Source organism: Thalassophryne amazonica, chromosome 3, assembly GCF_902500255.1.
Source record: "Thalassophryne amazonica chromosome 3, fThaAma1.1, whole genome shotgun sequence".
NCBI lineage: Eukaryota > Metazoa > Chordata > Actinopteri > Batrachoidiformes > Batrachoididae > Thalassophryne > Thalassophryne amazonica.
The window spans coordinates 21,981,197-22,000,638 of record NC_047105.1 but is presented as its reverse complement, the minus strand read 5'-3'; the positions used below and the strand labels follow the sequence as shown (position 1 = coordinate 22,000,638).

General features: G+C 42.9%; 1 protein-coding gene and 1 long non-coding RNA gene across 2 annotated transcripts; one reads left to right on the top strand and one right to left on the bottom strand.

The window, feature by feature from the left end:
- The first annotated feature begins 1,757 nt into the window (after nucleotides 1-1,757).
- Nucleotides 1,758-18,966, top strand: LOC117506405. The gene is made up of 3 exons (XR_004559458.1): nucleotides 1,758-1,846; nucleotides 2,547-2,550; nucleotides 18,955-18,966. It is a non-coding gene; the product is annotated as an uncharacterized LOC117506405 (long non-coding RNA).
- Nucleotides 2,039-12,440, bottom strand: gdf5 (growth differentiation factor 5). Its single transcript, XM_034165906.1, is given in 4 exon segments — nucleotides 2,039-4,105; nucleotides 11,271-11,603; nucleotides 11,606-11,997; nucleotides 11,999-12,440. Coding segments are annotated over 4 exon segments (1,758 nt in total). The 5' UTR covers nucleotides 12,064-12,440; the 3' UTR covers nucleotides 2,039-3,137.
- Nucleotides 18,967-19,442: the final 476 nt, after the last annotated feature.

Here is a 19,442-nt window from a genome sequence, read left to right as displayed (position 1 = left end):
GGTGTACACATACCAGCTGCTCTGATGGTTGTCGCTCTGGAGTTGTACATATTCACACTGTGTGAAGGGGCCTTTAGTCGTGTGATGACCCGTTAAGGTGTAATTTGTCCTGCCATCAGACTCACTACTTGTATTTATTAACCAACACAAACATTCACAATGTTCCAGACTCTGTGGAGGACAGACACTTAAATCTGCACTTCATTTCATGTTGTACCTGTTTGAATTACAAGTTATGTAAGAGACGGGGTTAGGTGAGGCACTGCAGACTTATTGTTTTTGATCTTCATTCACCATCTGGGTTGGTAAACATGAGCGTGCTCCAGATAGTTTGCAGACATCATGTTATGCAAGTCCACATAGTTTTCAAACACTTAAAATGTCATTGCCATGTAGAGCTTGGAAGCTTTCGTGCTCTGCCTTCTGAAGCTTTAACGAGATAATCAAGCTGGAATTACATCATGAATTTCAAACTTTCACTCCTTGCAGGGTTGAAATATGACTTCATAAAAAAGCTTTATTTATTTATTTATGGGGAATTATATATAAGCCATGTTGGGTATAATTACAATTGTCAGATGTAGAATAAAATTAAGGTCATTTTCATATCATCAACATACAGTCTCAGGAGAAGGACGTTCTAGATGTCTTACATGAGCCACCTCCTGTTTGGACTTGGGCACTCCTGTGCAGTGGTCAATCCCTCCCTGGCCTGGATACCACTGGAATGAATCTACATGAAATGAATGGTTATATTGGGAGACTAAGATGAGGAGCATCAATGTGTGGGGATATCAGCCATGACATTATGACCACATGAAAATTCAGTAAGGTATGTCTTCTATAATATATTCCAGTTCTAAGGTGTGTTTCATGGTAGTGTGTTTCATGGTGTGTCTCTCTGGGCTGCCTTGACATGGCCTGAATATACAACCTGTACAGCAGGTAGCTCAGTGGGTTTGGAGCTGGTCTATCAATATGTAGATCAGGGGTATTCAACTTGTTCCAGAATGGGCCAAGAGGGTGCAGGTTTTCTTTGCAACCACCCACTCCACCAGGTGATTTCACTGATCAACATCACTTTGAGCAGATGGAATCAGATAATCAGTGGAATCAGCTGGTGGAGTGGATGATTGCAAAGAGGACATGCACCCTCTGATATACATTTTTACCAATATATTATTTGTCTGTGTCCAGGATGACTCTTCATCTTCAATGTCCCAGCAAGTCAGGCTAGTCTGGGAGCATGTGCTAGTCCCGTGCTTTTCTACACCCTTGACACCACAAAACTACACTAAGTCCAAGATAGCAACCACCCTGGCAGACAACCAGCACATCCCCACCTCTCCAAAATAACCATCTGTCTCCCACAGCCAGATGAAAAGCAGGTGTCCCCTTGACCTTCTCGAGCCACTTGGGTCACACTCAGGTACCTATGTTCTGGATCATGCATAGAGAAACACACCATATGGCCAAATGTGGAAGTTGTTGTTCCCTCACAATGCAAGTGATACTCCTCATCTTAGTCTTAACAAGCACCCGTTCGTGTGGCACAAAGTCATTCCAGTGGTATCCAAGGAACCTCCAAAGTCTCAGTCCACCTAGTAGGGTGACACCCCCCCCCCCCCCAAAAACCCAAAACCCATAAAAATTGTAATAAATCCTACAAAGGTCCAACAAATTTCTTGAAATTGGCTGGACTTAAACTTCAGTCTGTGTATGATCATTCCCCAAAGTTTCAGCTATTTTGGTCGCTTTGCATAACAGTCATGTTCTTTTGAAATTATGCTCCAAATGTTATGATTTGTTGGCGAAATAGGCCCCCAGGCAAAATATGTTTTCCTTGGTTGACCAAGCAAACCCAGACCCAAGCAGACCCAGCAAATTTCAGCCAAGACATGTTGGGGAAGTCAATTGGAACAATCGTTTTCCCCAACATGTCTTGGTCAAAACGATTGTTCCGATTGATTTCCCCAACATGTCTTGGCTGAAATTTGCTGGGTCTTTGTAGGATTTATTACAATTTTTATGGGTTCTGGTTTATTTTTGTCACCTTGAAGGTACCAGCTTTTTCTGGAGAAGTAACCTTCACTGGACTGGCATCTTGTGCAAGGGAAATTGTCGACTCTCATCCACTTAACACAGCAGAATAAGGGGACAACCACACAGGGCTTACTTACTTACTTACTGTACAACCTAACTAGCTATAATTAGCCTTTTAGAATTGCAGACCAGCCTCACTTAGACGGCCCTGGCATAACATAAGGTGATGTACAGTTTCATATCAGACACTATTGGGTTAAATGTGACTTAGCATCTTAAAATGATTCAGATTCCTCCAATAGTTTAGTCTGAAGAGATTGAGAGTGCAGTGGATCGCCCTGATAGGAATTTGGAGTTCAGTCAATTAGACATTTTTTATTGAAGAGACGTTTACGCAACTTTCCCACATTTGGAGCAGGTCAGATTAGCACTTCATCACTGGCTTGTATTTATACATCAGAAATTCTTCACATGCTTTGTAAAAAAAAAAAAAAAAAAAAAAGGTCAGTCTGGGATAAGGCATACAAAAGACTCCTCATCCTCCATCGGAATGGGAAAAGGCACAATGTGGCAAATAAGTGCTGAAAAAGGGCATCTTTGAGTACAACATTTCTATCATATGCAGATTTTTTACACCATTCTAGAAATAGATACAATTCTGAATAGGAAAAGCAACATATAATAAGCAGTTAATAAAAACAACAACACTTTAATACTAACATGAGAGCAGACTTTGTTAATCTGATTTTTTTTTATTTTTTAAAAAGTGTCTGTTATCCTTCAGTCTGTTTTTTTTTTTGTTTTTTGTTTTTTTGGCTTCTTGCGGTTGAAGAGAGAACAATGGATCTTGCTCATCACCACCAACATCAACATTACACAGACGTTTTAATGAGCGGGCGTTAAAGATGATCACCTTCGAGTTTATCTTTCTGCATTTAGTCTTAAACAGTCTGTCTTTCTTAGTCCACTTGAGTTTGAAGACTGAGCTCTGTTGCACGACACTGAACATTCATCCCTTAGAGTTTGTCCACAAAAGGTTCAGCATCTATCGTGCATCTTTAGCTTTGATCTTTTCCCTCCCGCGCCTTTCTTTGCTACCTACAACCACACGACTCCACCACCATGTCCTCGTACTGCTTGTACACGACATTATTGGACGAGTCAATATAAAGGATGCTGATCGGGCTGAGTTGTGTCGGGACGCAGCATGTGGGTGGCGTAGATTCCGGGTCCATGGAATTCATGAGGGTCTGTATGATGGCGTGGTTGGTTGGCTCGAGGTGGGAGCGGATGGGGAAGTCACAGACTCCGCCGCAGTGGAAGGCCTCGTACTCCTGCGGCGCAATAATCCAGTCATCCCAGCCCATCTCCTTGAAGTTCACATGGAGCCGTCTGCGGTTACACCTCAGTCTCGCCTGCGTCTTCGCTGCCTGGTGTTGGGGAAGCGCCTGCAGCTGAGGTTTTTTGGACCCCCTTGTAGCAGGGGCTCGCCGCATCCGTCGCTGAGTGAAGAGATATTCGTAGACAGTTTTGTTGTCATGGCCTGACCGTGCCTTGATCTCATTGTAGAAAAGATCACGCTTCTTGCTTTTGCCAAATGCCAAGAAGAAAGCTTTTTCCTTGTTGGTTCTCCCAGTTCGGGCGAATCCCAGAGTTCGCAGATCTATAGACCGACCGTCTCTGTGCTCCAGAGCCTCCAGTTCAAAGCACAGCTGCTGGGAATGCTGGTTTGGCTGATTTCGAAAACTCTTGAAGACTTTCCATATGTCAAACACTTCCCATTTGCCTCCAAATCCGCCTCCGCCAACCAGATCCTCAATGGGCCTCGTCTGGAGCAGAACGGCCTTTTGCTTACCTGAAGCACAAGTATACAGCTTCAGACATGGCGGAAAGACGCCTCCCCCTCCGTCAGTCGTATATCCCATTGCCGCTGCTGAGGCCTTGCGAGGGTCAGACGGGCGTTTCCTCAGGATGCGTAGCTCGGCCCCCAGTAGCCCATCTCGCTCCAGAGAGCTGATGTTAAAGTGATACCGCTGCCGCCTCAGCTGGGCCCCTCGTTCGTCTGCAGGGGACACACAAACACAGACTCAGAAAAACATCAGGAGGCATGAAGTGGATGTTGTGGTGTGCAATGTTTTCTTTGCTTGTCAGTGAAGGAAACCAGCGAGCTTCCATGTCCAAATGGAATCCAGCAAAGCTCTTGTTCTGATCTCTCCGTCTCACGTCATTCCCCCTCCTACCCATTCAGGACTTCAGCATGCATTGAAAAGTACATTAAAACCAGACTGGGAGACCACATTGGAGTGTAAACAGGCCTATTATTATGAGCCTGAACTTCTTCACAGCCGTTCATCGCTCCATCAGCATCTGCTGTGGAGGAATGAAGCCATCCACAGCGCACACATTTCCTGGCATTTTATTTTGGAAAATCTGATTAAGGATCAAAGTAAGAGGAATTTGATGTTACAAGAGTTCACATAAATTTTAACACAGCGATGATGAGACAATCTGGAAAATGGGCCGGTGTCAAGAGTTTAAGTCTACCTCGTTAGGAGCAGCTGTTGTCTTCTTCATGTCTTTGTTGTCTTCGGTTTCGGCACAGTGTAACTTTATTTTGTTGTATTTTGTTTTTGCTTTTGGCTGCCCCCAGTTGCTTGGTGTTGCCACAGCGGAGCTGGTTGAGATCCACATGGGCATTTGGTGCAGGTTTTACACTGGATGACCTTCCTGACGTAACTCCTGTTCTATTTCGAGAGTCACATGTGCAGCTCCTGATGTTTTCTGCTGGTCTCCCAGCCAAGTCCTAATCAAGACCTACAGTACGCTGCTTAACTTCTGAGATCTGACGGGATGGTCACAGGTGCACACGGAGCGGTGTGGCTGTACTTTCAGCACAGTGCAACACAAATGTAATAATGTCATCAAAATGCACTCAGAGAATATCATTATAAAATTCAGAGTCATTAAAATCCATGCAGTGATTCCAGTATACGAATAATGACTGTGAGTGCAGTGGTAAGAATATTCTACGAGTTGAAAAATGGAATACACCATTCCACAGGACACAGCTGAGTGGAATGGTGTATTCCATCTTTCAACTCATGCAAATATTCTTACCATTGCACTCACAAACATTCATTATTTGTTTTGTATGACACCTAAAAACATTCATGCCATTTGGTATTTTAATTAAAATAAGACAGGTGTTTCTTCTCAGACTAGAAAGCAGAGGGCAACGGGACCCAGCGGTTCACTCTGCCCTGCCGGACTCGCTGACTTCAGCTGACAGGTCAGTGGTGTGTGTACAAACACACACCTGGCGGTCTTCAATCGAGCAATACAACATGACCAGAACTTGTCCAATTCTTAATCTGACAGGACTTCAATAGCTGCTAAAGATGTCTCCGCGAACACGGAGGCTGTTGGATTTAGCTTCCTCGTATCACTGAAGCTAATGGAGACATGCAGTCTATGTGAGTTTACAGTCGTGGAGACGTGTAAAAACAGATAGGAGAAAAATGCACCGATAGCACCAAAAATGCATACGAGTGATGTCACGTGACATAAAATCGACCAATCAAATGACAAGGATCTATTCAGGTGTCATGTAATAATAACCACAGTTCAATTTCAGCATTTAAGAACTGTTTTTCAAGTAAAGCATTTAATTACAGCTTTTAAGAATTAGTACCATAATACAGTATATTCAGTTTTTACACTTCTGACTTTCACTCCATTGTGAAGAATATTTTACTTTTCTCCATTTGCAGCATTTTTATGACATTCTGTAAATTATTTTGACTTCCCCCTTTTTTTCCGTTTTGCTTTTGTGCTCAGGTCAGTGCTGTACGGATCCAAACATTGATTTGGCAGATTCCCTTCCTGACACAACTCCAGATGTACATGAAGAATGACGCACGTGTGGACTCGACCCCGCGACCTTGTTGTTGGGCAGAAAAGTTGCTAACCTCTTGTGCTGCCATGGTATCGATATCTATACAGGAAATCAATTTCTATACAGGAAGGGGGAGGTGATGGTCTAGTGGTTAAGGTGTTGGGCTTGAGTCCAGAAGATCATGGGTTCAAATCCCCACCTGACTGGAAAATCACTAAGGGCCCTTGGGCAAGGCCTTTAATCCCCTATTGCTCCCGGTGTGTAGTGAGCGCCTTGTATGGCAGCACCCTGACATCGGGGTGAATGTGAGGCATTATTGTAAAGCACTTTGAGCGTCTGATACAGATGGAAAAGTGCTATATAAATGCAGTCCATTTATACAGTATAGAGCAAGAAAAAGTGCTGTTTTATTGTTTATGACATAAAATCAACACACACACACACACACACAAACAACATTCTTTATACAAGAATTCTATTTATTCTCAAACAGAAAACAGATCTCAACAAGATGATCTAACCTTAATCCATATTTCAACAATGAACAACAACTAAATGAGAAGAACTTCTACATCCTGTTGACTTTAGACACATCAGGGGACAAAAACAGTGACAAATTACTGACTAAGCCACGGATGTCAGTTCAATCATCCGCCCATTGAATTGCTAAACCTGCTAATCGCAGTTAAGGGTCAGGGGGAGGAGGCGGAGCTTATCCCAGCAGTCACTGGACGAGAGGCGGGGCTGACCCTGGACAGGACAGCAGTCTATCAGAGGGCCGACACATACAGACAAACACATTCACACTGTCACTCACTCAGTTTCAGGAGGAAGGCCTGGAGCACCCGGAGGGAGCCCACCTAAAAAGGACCATGTCGGAAGAGAACCTGCAACCTTTGCACTGTGAGGCAGCAGTGCTAACCACTAAGCCACTGCGCTGTGAAGGGGATGGCTCACTGCACTAAATCTACTGAGGGAAACCACCAAATCACCTGAAAGAGCTACAGTTCAATTGGCTGTGATTCAAGAGACTCCACATACAACAAACTGTGTATGTGGCTTCAGCAGACAGAGCTTCAGGTACGAGAGGAACACACACAGATGGAAACGCATGAGTGTGTGAGAGAGTGTGTGTCTCACATGCACGTCATATATCCATTCTGTTGTGTTAAACTTGTTAAGTGTCTTAAAGAATTTGGTGACCCCTTGACCTTTCACCGAATGCCTCTTTCCTTTGAGCAACACTTCAGGATGAAGAATTTCAAAAACTCATGTATGAATGAAACATTTGTGTTTATACTGAGATAATGTGAAGTGAAATAAGATCCAATCTGTGACATATATAAATACACATATATAACAACACAGGAAGGAAGGAAGGAAGGAAGGAAGGAAGGAAGGGAGGAAGAAAGGAAAAACAGAAGTTAGGAAAGGAATGAAGAAATTAAAAAAGAAGTAAAAGAAGGAAGGAAGGAATTAAGGAAGGAAGAGAAAGAAAAAGTGGCAAAAGGAAAGGAAGGAAAGAAAAACAGAGAAGTTGGGAAAATAATTAAGAAATTAAAAAAGAAATAAAAGAAGGAAGGAAGGAAGGAAGAGAAAGAAAAGTGGGGGAAAACGGAAATGAAGTAAAGAAAAACAGAAGTTAGGAAAAGAAAGAAGAAAAAAAAGAAATAAAAGATGGAAGGAAGGAAGGAAGGAAGGAGGGAAGGAAGGATGAGAAAGAAAATGTGGGAAAGGAAAGGAAGGAAAGAAAAACACAGAATTCAGGAAAAAGAATTAAGAAATTAAAAATAAATAAAGCATGAAAGGAAGGAAGGAAGAGAAAGAAATGTGGGAAAGGAAAGGAAGGAAAGAAAACAGAAGTTAGGAATAGAATGAAGAAATTAAAAAAGAATGAAAGGAAAAGGAAAAATGAAGGATGATGAAACCAATCAAGAAGAAAGGAATAAAGGGGAATAAGAAAGCAAACAGAAGAAATCAAGAAGGAATGATAGTACTCAAGAAAGAAACCAAACAAGGGAGAGAGAAAATGAAGGGAAGATAAAATAATGCAATTAAGGAATGAAAAAAGAAGGGGGTAGAAACAGTTAGGAAAAGTGAGAAAGACAAAGGAGGGGAAGCAGGAAATAAGAAAACGAAGGACAGAACAAAAAAGGAAAGGCAGAAGGAAGCAACACGAGGGTAGGAAGCAAAGAAGGAGGTAAGAATTGAAGGAAGAAAGGAGGCATCAGGTGAACGTTTGTTGACCATCCAGAGAGGTCAGCGGTGATTTGCTGGGACACACTAAACAAATAAGGCCAATGAAAAGTACATTAAGTGGCTGAAACGTAAACCTTAGCGGGTTTGAAAATATTAAACCCTGGACGTTTAAAACAATGTTTGAAACAGTTTTACCGCCGTAAAGTAACATTTCACAGGAGGCCCGGGCGCTGCGACCGGTGTTTATTTACCCTCCCGAGGCCGTAGATCACCCAAAACCGGCAGCACCGACCGCACGGCTGAAAGCACTTAAAGAAACACACGTGCACATCCACATGTGCGTGCACGATGAAGTCTGGGAGCTCAACACGTACTAAAGTTACATTTAAGATCACGCTTCAGGCTTTGAAGTCAGTGCCAGCAGTTGGACGAACAGTCTCAGCTCGTTTTCCCATCATTCCTGCTGCGGATACGACACCATGACCTTCTCCTTCCCCTCACCATGCACTCACCACACTAACTCCTCTTAGTCACCGCGGTCACATGCAAACCATATTACTGATACCAGCATGGCCGTCTGATGACCTCAAGACCGCAGTTTGATCTCCATCACGTTACGAACGGGCTTCCCCACAAATCTTAATGTTATGTTCCCAATCTGTTTGTTTGTTTGTTTGTGAACAGTCTGGAGTCCACAATTTTCATGTATCGTCATTAAAGTTTACTGAATAGTCATATCCTGCTAGGAAAGAAGTGATTCCATTTTCAAGGTCATAGGTCAAAGGGCAAAGTGAGGAAAAATCTTGGAAAATTGAAAAAAAATCCTATCTTTAACAATGAACGAATTTCAAAAATTCATAACTGTCAAAAAAGATCAAGTTTCTTTCATATTTGACAGCCTTGTGTAGGATGGTGTCCTCTATCGATCCAGATCTGATCCAGATTACACATTTTGTGGCCATTTAAGTTTAACATTGAAAACCCCATTTAATATATATTACATTATCTTAATCAAACGTGCCCCAATCACTCTCACATTTGAAAGTGAGGTGCAGACACCTGACATGTTTGATCCAGATCTGATCTGAATTGGGATTTTGTGGACGTTTGAATGTAATATTAAAAGCCCATTTGGTGTACATTTTGCATTATATCTCAATCAAAGTGACTCAATCACTGAGGTGCAAACTGACACTCTCAATGAACAGACTTAGTTTGATCCACATCTGATCCGTATTTTGGATTCAGTAGATATTTGATTTTAACTTTGAAAAGCCACTTCTAACAACACTTTAACCTTGAAAATTTTTTCCAAGGTAAAGATTTATGGAATTGGAAACTAGTGTTGGCGGAGGTATGCGCTCTATGAGTGCGGTGCTCTAGTTCCCATTTGTATCCAGAGGGCTGCTGCAAACCCTGCATGCCCTGCACACTCCAATATATCCATGTTACCAATCTATCAAAAATATTTTACTGATCAATATAAACTTTACATCATCTCTCTAGCACTACTGAATGCGGAGATATAGCAGAAAATGTATTTTCTCTGTTCAATCCTCTCTAAAACGTAATCATCTCAAGATATCTGCACAAGTAATATTTCCACCAAGTTTGGTGAAAATCTGAAGAGATGTTTTTAGGTATCTTTTTGACAGACAGAGAGGCCCGTTACAACACCCTCCTTCACCGGTTATTGTCGAGTTATCAGCAGTAACTGACAGAGCTGCCGGCTCGGCTGCCATGCCAACCCTATGGAAGGCAACACATCACTCATAACTCTGGCATTCATCCATTTTCTGCCGCTTATGAGGGCAGCCTACCATAAGCACTCATTTCACACTTCCTTATCCTCTGCCAAGTCGTGGAAGTCTTCCTGGGGGATCCCCAGGCATTCCCAAGCCAACTGGGAGAATAATCCCTCCAGTGGATCCTGGGTCTTCCCCGGGCCTCCTGCCAGCTGGACGTGTTTGGAAGGGTTTCCTGTTTCCTCACCAGAAAACCTCTAATGACAGATGCCAATCTGATTGGTTTATGTTATGCCCAAAACACACCCATGTTTAATTGACTAAACGCAACCCCTTTGCACCCGGCACACTGCTCGGACCTCAAATTACGCCCCATGAATAGCAAAGGTCGCTGGATACACTCCAGTGACAGTCCATGGCATGCATAAATTGAAAGCAGTCTCAGAAGGAGAAAATTAAGATTCCCATCCTTCTGATATGAAAGAGCGGGGAGGCTGAGATGGAAGCGGCTTTTAGAAGGTTAACTTTATTCCTTACTGGTGTCATAATGGCAGCTTTTGCCCCAATCTGAACAGGCTGTCCAATGACGTGCCTGAAGTGACACACAGCCAACTATTTTCAATATAGTCACATTATTCATAAGTGCTACAGGATACTCAGCAGCAAGACTCCGAGTCCTTTTCATGCGGAAGATGATCTCAGGCCCACAGACTTACGATGGAACCAAGACGTTGTGTGAAACATGACCCAGGAAATGAAAAATATTTGCCAAGCTTTACCCAATGAATATTTTAGTTGCAGCACTGCTTCTTTCTCCAGTCAGTGATGTTCTGCATCAGCTCATCCATATGAAGGACACACTGCTCATGTGCATGCAGCACCTCCTAATACTAGTGCTACAAATACTGCAATACTGGAAATGAAGGGCCTACAAACATCAAGAAAGGCTAAATAAAAGGGATGCCACATGGAAAACTGGTCCACTTGTCCTTTACTGCTGATGAGTTCAAACGCAGTACAAGCTCGTGTAAAATAGCTTTATATAATTATAGACCTTAGAAAGAGCGCGTGGTAACTGATATTAACATTTAAAGAGATTTTTTTTAGATGTGTTGCCTTCTTTTTTCAATTAATTTATCCACAGCAGAATCAAATATATTCCACCTCTGCAAACTGTTTTCTCAAAGAGAAATCAGGTTAAAAACCCTTTTTTTAAAAATGTTATTAAAGTTCTTGAGGTGTGCAACTTGGATTTGATTCTTAATACACACTTCTTGTAAGCCAGTAAATTGATTTCAGAGACTGAAAGTGGATCAGTGTTGCGCCACAGGTGGAAAGGCTGCCCGGAGAGAGGAAGGTTAAAGGTGCGCCCTTCAGGATGCGCTTACCGTGACCTTTATCCACGAAGCTTGTGATGGTGTTGGCCAAACCCGCTTCCTGCAGCGCGCTGCCGTTCACGTCCCCGGTGGAGAGAGACCAGTAAAGCGACAGCATGTAGTCGTGCGGAATCACCAGCGGCTGCTTGTGATGCGCCTCCCGCTCGCTCGCCTTCGGGTTTTTGGAGTTTGCGCCCCGCTGCTCCACCGGAGCCGCGTGCTGCTGCTGCTGCTGCTGCTTTTGCGCACCGGCGGCTCTTTGGGGAGCCCCCGCGTTCGCTCTGGAAGCAGGTTTCCCAGGATTCCTCCCTGGTAGGGCACCTCCTCCGCCTCCAAACGCAACGCCCCGACTCCTTTCCCAGCTGCATGCGCGTTAAAAGCCGCAGGAGCGTGCGCTTTGACGTGTGCATCCCCGGCGGGGGGCCAGGAGCGCGCAGCCTCTTTGCGCCCTAAGATCACCGCTCTGTCCAGGTGCTGCGCCCTCTGCGCCGGCGATGAGGACGCAGACGTCGCCGCGGCAGACGTGCTTTTAACGACAGTCGACTCGCCCTTGATTAACGGCGGACCCGCGCGGATGCGCGTGATCCTGGCTGGAGTCGCCGCTGAGGATTTCCACGGAGCGGCCACCGTTTGCCTTCCTGCAGTCTCCCCGTGGGACTGATCTCCTCCTCCTCCGGCTCCTGCTTCTCGCAGCCGGTGGTGGTGCAGCTCAGCGGGTCTGGTCCGGCTGAGCGAACCAGGACGGGACGCAGTGAACGAGAGTCCAGCAGCTCAGCAGGAGAGCAAGACACTTCACAACTTTCATCCTAAAAGCCTTTAAGCTTTGGCCAGGACGTCATTGTAATCAATCACTATCTGCCCACAGCGAGGTGACCTTTTAGGTGAAGGAGAGAAAATGCAGCCGTCCGTTTTGCGCAGACATCCTGTGCGCTCCGCGGGAGGAGGAATCAATAAAAGGCGCTTCTCCCGTCTGAAGTGGGCAACAGACGCGTGCAAAGTGCGGCAAATAACTGGATATTAAAAAAGAAATCACGTCTTTTCTCCCACTTATCATCTCCAAGAACCATAGTGCTGGAAAGGTCCGTCCTCAGAGAAATCCACGAAAACGCAGCTGGAGCGCGCAGGAAGAGTGGAGCCGCTTTAAACACCGCGCGCTTCTATTCTGCCGCATATCATGTAAGAAACTTCTTTAAATCCCACTTTTTTCCAACAGAGGCAAGAATGGCGTAATGCCGCAGCCTCCGTGTTTTTTTTCCTTCAAAGTTTGAACGTCGTCCAGTGAAAACATTTCACTCACACACCAACCCGCAGGTGCTCGAGGAAAAAAAAAATCCTCCAACAAACCTGAACTCAGGAATTGGAAGCGGAATTCCAGAAAGCAGTTTTAATTACCCCGTGATGTCATGCTGTCCAAACTAATTTAACAGCAATATTTCTTCTCAAATCTTCCACCAATGACTCACACGAGCTGTAACATAAAATGGCATAAATACCCCCCCCCCCCCTTAAAAAAAAAGAAAAGGAAAAAGCATTATGTCATTTGAAGTGAGCAGTTTTTCTAGGCTTCCACTTTCTTCAAAGTTTGGCTAAACAAAAGGTGAGAAGGTTTTCTCTCTCTCTCTTCCTCTCTCTCTCTCTCTCTCCTCTCCTCTCTCTCCTCTCTCTCTCTCTCTCTCTCTCTCTCTCTCTAACTAGAAGAGCACTCACCCTGAGGGTGCATTCTCTCATCATTCTCTTGCCAGAGGAGCTCATCAGGTAATTGTGATGTCATAAAGCAATCAAAGGAAACCTGGCAGAGCAAAACTTTGTGACATGGGACAAACAGTGTTTGCTAAATATTCCTCTAAAGAAAATAATTTTGTGTCAATAACGCACCTGTAAATGAACTTAAAATAAGCCTGTACACTCTGAAAACGAATGGACTGCTCAATAAATAAATAAAACAAAATAATAAAATAATAATACATTAAAAAATTGAAGGTAACATTCTGCATTGATCTTTTTAAGTCATTTCAACTCAGCCACTACTTGTCCACACTAAACCTTTTTTCACGAATAAACTAAGTATACTTGACTTGCTAACCTCTAAGGCACCGTGGTCCTCTATAGGGTTAATTAAGTTCAACCAACTAAATTAAAAGTTATTTGTTAGGTAGCCAATTACTTCATTTAAGTTATTTTAACTTCTTTATTTACATCCATTCCACACAGAAATAGCCATACAAATTGTTAACTTATTTTTTCTTTTTCTTTGTTAAACTATATTTCACTTAAGTCAGGAAAAAAATACATGTTACAGTTCCAGTATCGCAATCAAACTATTTAAACGATTGACAACCTATGTCCAACTGCTTATTTTAAACGGAACACTCAACCTTATGTTTTCATGCTGGAAATACATTTCAGTATAAGTTATACAAACAACACCATGAAGTATTGTTTTAATATTGGGGAGGGCCATCTTTCACATCCTAGCTTGATACATTATACAATATGGTCAGTCATGATGTATGCATGACAAGATTTTTTACAGCGGCAGCTGATGATGAGGAAGGATTCGGCGGCACACTGACCATGATTAATCTTGATCAAAAACATGACAAACTTGACCCACTTTCAACCCAATGTTTTTGAGTAATTGAAAGGCAGTGGTTATCCATACACAGCCATAATGTTAAGACACAATTATATTTGTATGCAATTTTGTGATTGGTCAGTCTAGGTCATGTGATTATGAGGCTACGTATCTTTTGTTTTCTATTCATAGGTAGGGCCAACATTACATTTTGGGGTGACGATCTTAAAAATTTCTCTGGTTTCAAAATTATGTTATGATGATTATCATATATGCATTTTATACTTGACATGACTGAGTTTTGAACCCAAGGCCTTTAACTGTGTCTAACAAATTAGCAATTGCACCAGATGCTCTTCAATGGGTCACCATAGCTGGAAGTTATCTATGCCATTTTCAACCCAGTCTCACTGCAGTTCGTGGGACAGGGTTACAAAAAGTACATTCATGTATGGGTTCATGATAGGGGTATGAAAATGGGGTGCTTATCGTAATAGGGGCACAAATTCATTTTGTGATGGGGTCAACAAAGGTGAGGTGAAAGGGAGGGGGTCTGGGGGGGTCATGGTTAACATTTGGGGGGTGGGTACACACTAATGCTATGGTTATGTTTAGAGTTAGGAGAAGGGGAAGATTATAAATAGCAAAATAAAAAACTGTGTCACAAAATGCGGGCGCTTTTGATGACAGGGGCACAAAAGAATGTGAGACCGGGCTGGCCATTTTGTACTATCAATATGGCTATAGCTACTGTAAGTCCCTTCGGCTGCTCCCTTGTTTGCACTCGTGCTCGCCACAGCAAATCCAAGGTGGATCTGCATGTTGAACTGGCACAGGTTTTACACCAGATACCCTTCCTGACGCAACTCCTCATTACATGGAGAAATGTGGCAGGGGTGGGATTTGAACCCAGAACCTTCTGCACTGAACCCAAGTGCATTAACCACTTGGCCACCACCCCTGCTAATATGGCTATAGCTACTATCAAATTAAAAAAGGTCAAAAACTGTACTATCCAAGTAGTAATAATAACATTAGTTGTAATTCTTAAATACAACAGTCACATTATTGGTATCCAAAATCCATGTTCCTGTACTGTTAGTGATCACATCCCATGCCCTTGAACAACTGAACCGTGCCAGAGACCACCTTTTCAAGTGGGCACAGCACTCACATGAGTCAAATGAACTTGATTTTGGGGGTTAATTATGCACAGGCACAATACAAATAATCACCTAGTGTCAGCAGACTCTTGGGTATCAACGGACCACTTTCTCTGTGTTCGCTGCTGGAGTAATTAGGCCTGTTCTGCAAATACTACATACGGATTGGCTGATTCCCACATCAAACATCAGTTATAATCAGTCAGATATGCTTCACTGTCATTCAGTAACTGCAAGGAGTCAAAGAAATTTCCAGCTCTGTCCTTTCGAGACGACTTCCAAACAAAAACCTTGTTACAAATTCCTTGTGGCAGAGGTCTTACGATGCTGATAGAAAACTGAACTGGCAACATTTAGGTTTCAGCTGCACAAACTGAAACACAAAGAGGCACCAAAATGATACGTAAATAAAAACATGCTTTAAAAAAAAGCTGTCAAAACTGAAAACATATGAGTTTGCACTCATCACTCTATAATTTCCTCGTTTGCTTCGGCTCGAAAACATGCAGGCCTGTTGGATTCTAAAACGCTTTGCCAGGATAATTTGTGACGCCACAAGCTGAGCCAGCTTAGTGTCATAAATTTACTTTCGAGCATGTTCAGGCGATAATTAGTAGCCAGCCTGCTCGGACTGAGATTTGGAGATTTTGGCCGTGGTGCAGCTGCGTCTCCTGTGGTTTGTAATAAGACCTGGTGTTCTGGTGCCATGTTTTTCTCTCTCTCTCTTTTTACACTCTTTTCTGGAGCCATGCCGCTGGCTGCGATGGGAAGCAGGAGGGCATGATGGATGAAGAGAAGTGATTGGATAATATGAGGCTGTCGTGGATCACGCAGAAAATCAACTTCATCCTGTCAATTTGACTAAACGGCCAAAGGATGTGAGTAATGCTGGGCGGCCAAACAGCTCTGTGCTGCTTTATGTTTAGCTTGAATGTAAAATCACCATCATCCCGGGTCATTTTTCTCTCTCTCTGTATGCAGATGTCAAAGTGTTAAATACACAACTTGATTTAAAGTTTGTAGCCTTTAAAATCTGTTGTGCTTTCCCAATCACACAAAGCTCAATTAGTTTTCTGGAGTTCTCTTTCCGTTTTGTGTTGTGCAGTTTTGTCCATAGGTGGCACCAGAGCTGTTGGCCCCTCATTAGGAATAAACAATATCTGGCTGCTTTTGACCAGGGAACTTACATATTTTACACTCACTTTGATTTCACATGGTCCGCGTCGCCATTGTCCTTTTCCCATGATGCTCTGCAGCACGGGAGAAGCTGAGTGAGGAATTGGAGTGTCTGGGCTTGCAATTATCCCAGCTCAAGACTAAGTTCAGGGGCTGCATCCTTCTAAGGCCATGTCCAGACGGAGATGGGTTTAAGGATATCCGCAAAAGTTTTGTATGATATTGACATTTCATCCACATGGACTCTGCATTTTCAGTGGCTGAAAACAGGTCCCAGAGTGAATAAACCTGAAAATGCTGAATTCACGTCTTCGCGTGGACAAACAACACAAAAATATTTCTGATTTATCCTGATTTACAAGGCTCTTATTGGGTTGGTTCCTACTTATTTATCCAGTTTTCTTTGGAGAACTGAAAATCATTATGCTCTACACTCAAATGATATGTTGTATTTTTTTGTACCTCGTGCTCGAACTGAAACAGAAAAGACAGCTTTCAGTTTTTCTGTCCCCTCTGCTTGGAATGTCCTCCAATCTGAACTGAAACTGTCAGGGCTGATTTCACTGAAAGCGTTCCATTCTATTTTAAGAAACTGACAATGGAAATCTTTTGAACAGTGCCTGTGTTTTAAATCATAAACTGTCAGTTTTTAAAAACTCGTATATTGTTACTGTGACTGAAACTTTTGTGTTTTACTTCTTAATTGCTTGTATTTTGTGTATTTTAATGGTTGTCTTGTTATTGTAGTCATTTATCTTGTCTGTTATGACGTGTGCTGCCGCCTTTCTTCTCTATCTCTGCAACTCATCTGCACATGACGCATGTCTCCCCCCTCCATCCCTATTACCCCCCGTCTGTCTCCACTCCCCTCACCCTGGCTTCCTCCCTGCCACCTCAAAGGCAGCACTTTTTCTTTTTTTTACTGCTGCAGCCTTCAAACTCCCAAGCTAGGCCGCGTGGGCCCCTCCTGCTGCGGCCTTCACCCACTTTGCCTCAATTCAGATGACGGACTGCTTCAAGTCTAGAGCACATAAACAATGTCAAATGTATATGTGTTGTCTTTAATTTTGATGTGTGCCATTATTACAGTAATAATTGTGGATTAATTGCTGTATCTTGTCTGAGGTAATTGGAGTGTAAATGTAATTGCCCTTTTAGGGATCAATAAAGGTGTCTGAAGTCTGAAGTCAAGTCACCGTTGCAAAAGGGGTCTAGATCTCAATGGGTTTCTATCTGGTAAAAAAAACTTTTAATAAAAAAATTTCTAAATGATGATGCCATAGCATCACCTTTCTAAGATCAGCTGCTCCTAATGAATGACACATTGTTGTTGTTAACAATGTAATTTAACATACTTTTTTTTTGTCTTGGTGGATCATTAATGGGATTTATTTTCATTGCGACCAGAATGCTGGAGATGTAGAATGACTGTGGTGAATACTGATCATGAATAAACGTAGTGCTGTGACACTGATGAAATTGTTGCAGAAGGGACTTTCAGCTTTTAAAATAATTCTTGTTGGCAGCAGGACAAAGTGGAGCCTTTCTCAGGCTGAAAAATATCAATGGACTTCTTTAAAAATGCTGCATTTATTCAAAAGCAATTTCGACAATGAAGTATTTCTGGATGGAGAACAATTTTCAGATGTGATTTTGATTACGGCTGAAAGGATGCAACAGGTCAGATTGAAAGACGATATATATACTCAGTCTGCCACTTTGAAGCATTCTACCCTCCCGCTGCTACATTGATTAGCTCCTTACACGTGTATTTTGCGCATGCTCACATCTTCTTCTCCATTTGTTGTGGATGTGTTACAGTGCCACATCTGTTGTATTTGTTGTTTGTTGTGTTTGTTGTATTTGTTGTTTTTGAAAACAAGAAAGAAAAAGATTGCTTTGGGAAAGTTGGACAAGGCTGAAGGTTGCGTTCACTAACTACCGTATTTGTCCATTTACTGCAGATTGGGCCACCACGTCACCACAATCATGCTGCCAACTACAAAGAAAAAAATCCAACAACCCTGGAGCCACCACTAACTCAAACCCCTCTCTAATGTCTTGATAAAAGTCCCGGCATTCTGTGTGTCCATTTTAATTTTCTTATGTGTTGCTGGTGTACATCAGTTGTATGCGGTGGAGGACAAGTGTAGACTCTGGTATAGAATAAGGTATTTTTGGTTTGGTGACACCTTCAGAATTTGGGATGGTGTGCAACGCCAGCCGTAGTTCCTAATGATATCCATCATGGTCCTCTGAGGTAAAAATAGAGAAATGCAGAAGGGTGATCCAAGACTTTTAATACACTCTGCTGGTGTCCGTACATTTCCTGTATTTCAGGATCTTCCAGAGTGTGTCTTTGTTTGTGTTATGATTGAGTGGGAGCGTGTAATATCCACTCCAGACGTGGGCGTGCACGCTCCAAGCCGATGCCCACACTGGATCCACCACAGTTATAGAAAAGGATGAACGCAGCAGATTGTTAGGTCTGTATGCTCACTTTTCACGGTGTCTGAGCAACAAAAACTGTTGGGTGGAAACGTGGTCTACGTCTTGCACCCGTGGCACGCAGGATCCGGGGAACACTACGTTTCCCATTTGCATATTTCTGGATTATTCCTGAAAGATAATTTCCTGATATTTTTGTCTGCAGAGTGTAGGAGGCAGCATGGAAAAGAAGGAACTTGGAAGTTGTCTTTGGAACTAGTTTTGTTTGAAGGATCCTTGGGTGGAATGACGTTATGTCAAATAAATGATTACTTAGAGAGACGAAGATATGGAGGCTTATTTGCACAGTGAGGGAACATCTACAACATTTTGTCCATGTAGTATGTTTCTCTATGCATGACACACCACAGAGGTACCTCAGTGTTGAGGACAGCAGGGACTGGAGAAGACCAATGACGCACCCAGGTTTCACCTGGTTGCAGCAGATAGATGGTTACTTCCAAGTGGTGGAGATGGGGTGGTTGTCTGATTTGGAGGTTGACATCCAGGACCCACAAAATCAGGCAGGTCCCTGGCGTGGTGGATGTGGCAACATGTGGCACTAATCCCTGCTCTCAGACCCAACCTGGCCTGACCTGTGGTACTGTGTGAATTATCGACAAAATAATGTGGCTGTCTTAAAGAAAATGGAAGGGGGGAAACAAAGGCAACAACTCACAAAACTCTACATAAGAATAAACAATGCAGAAACTCCACAGTGTTGGAGTTGGAAGGTTATTTCTCCTTTATTACTCATATTGGGTGTTGGGCAGTGGTCCAAGT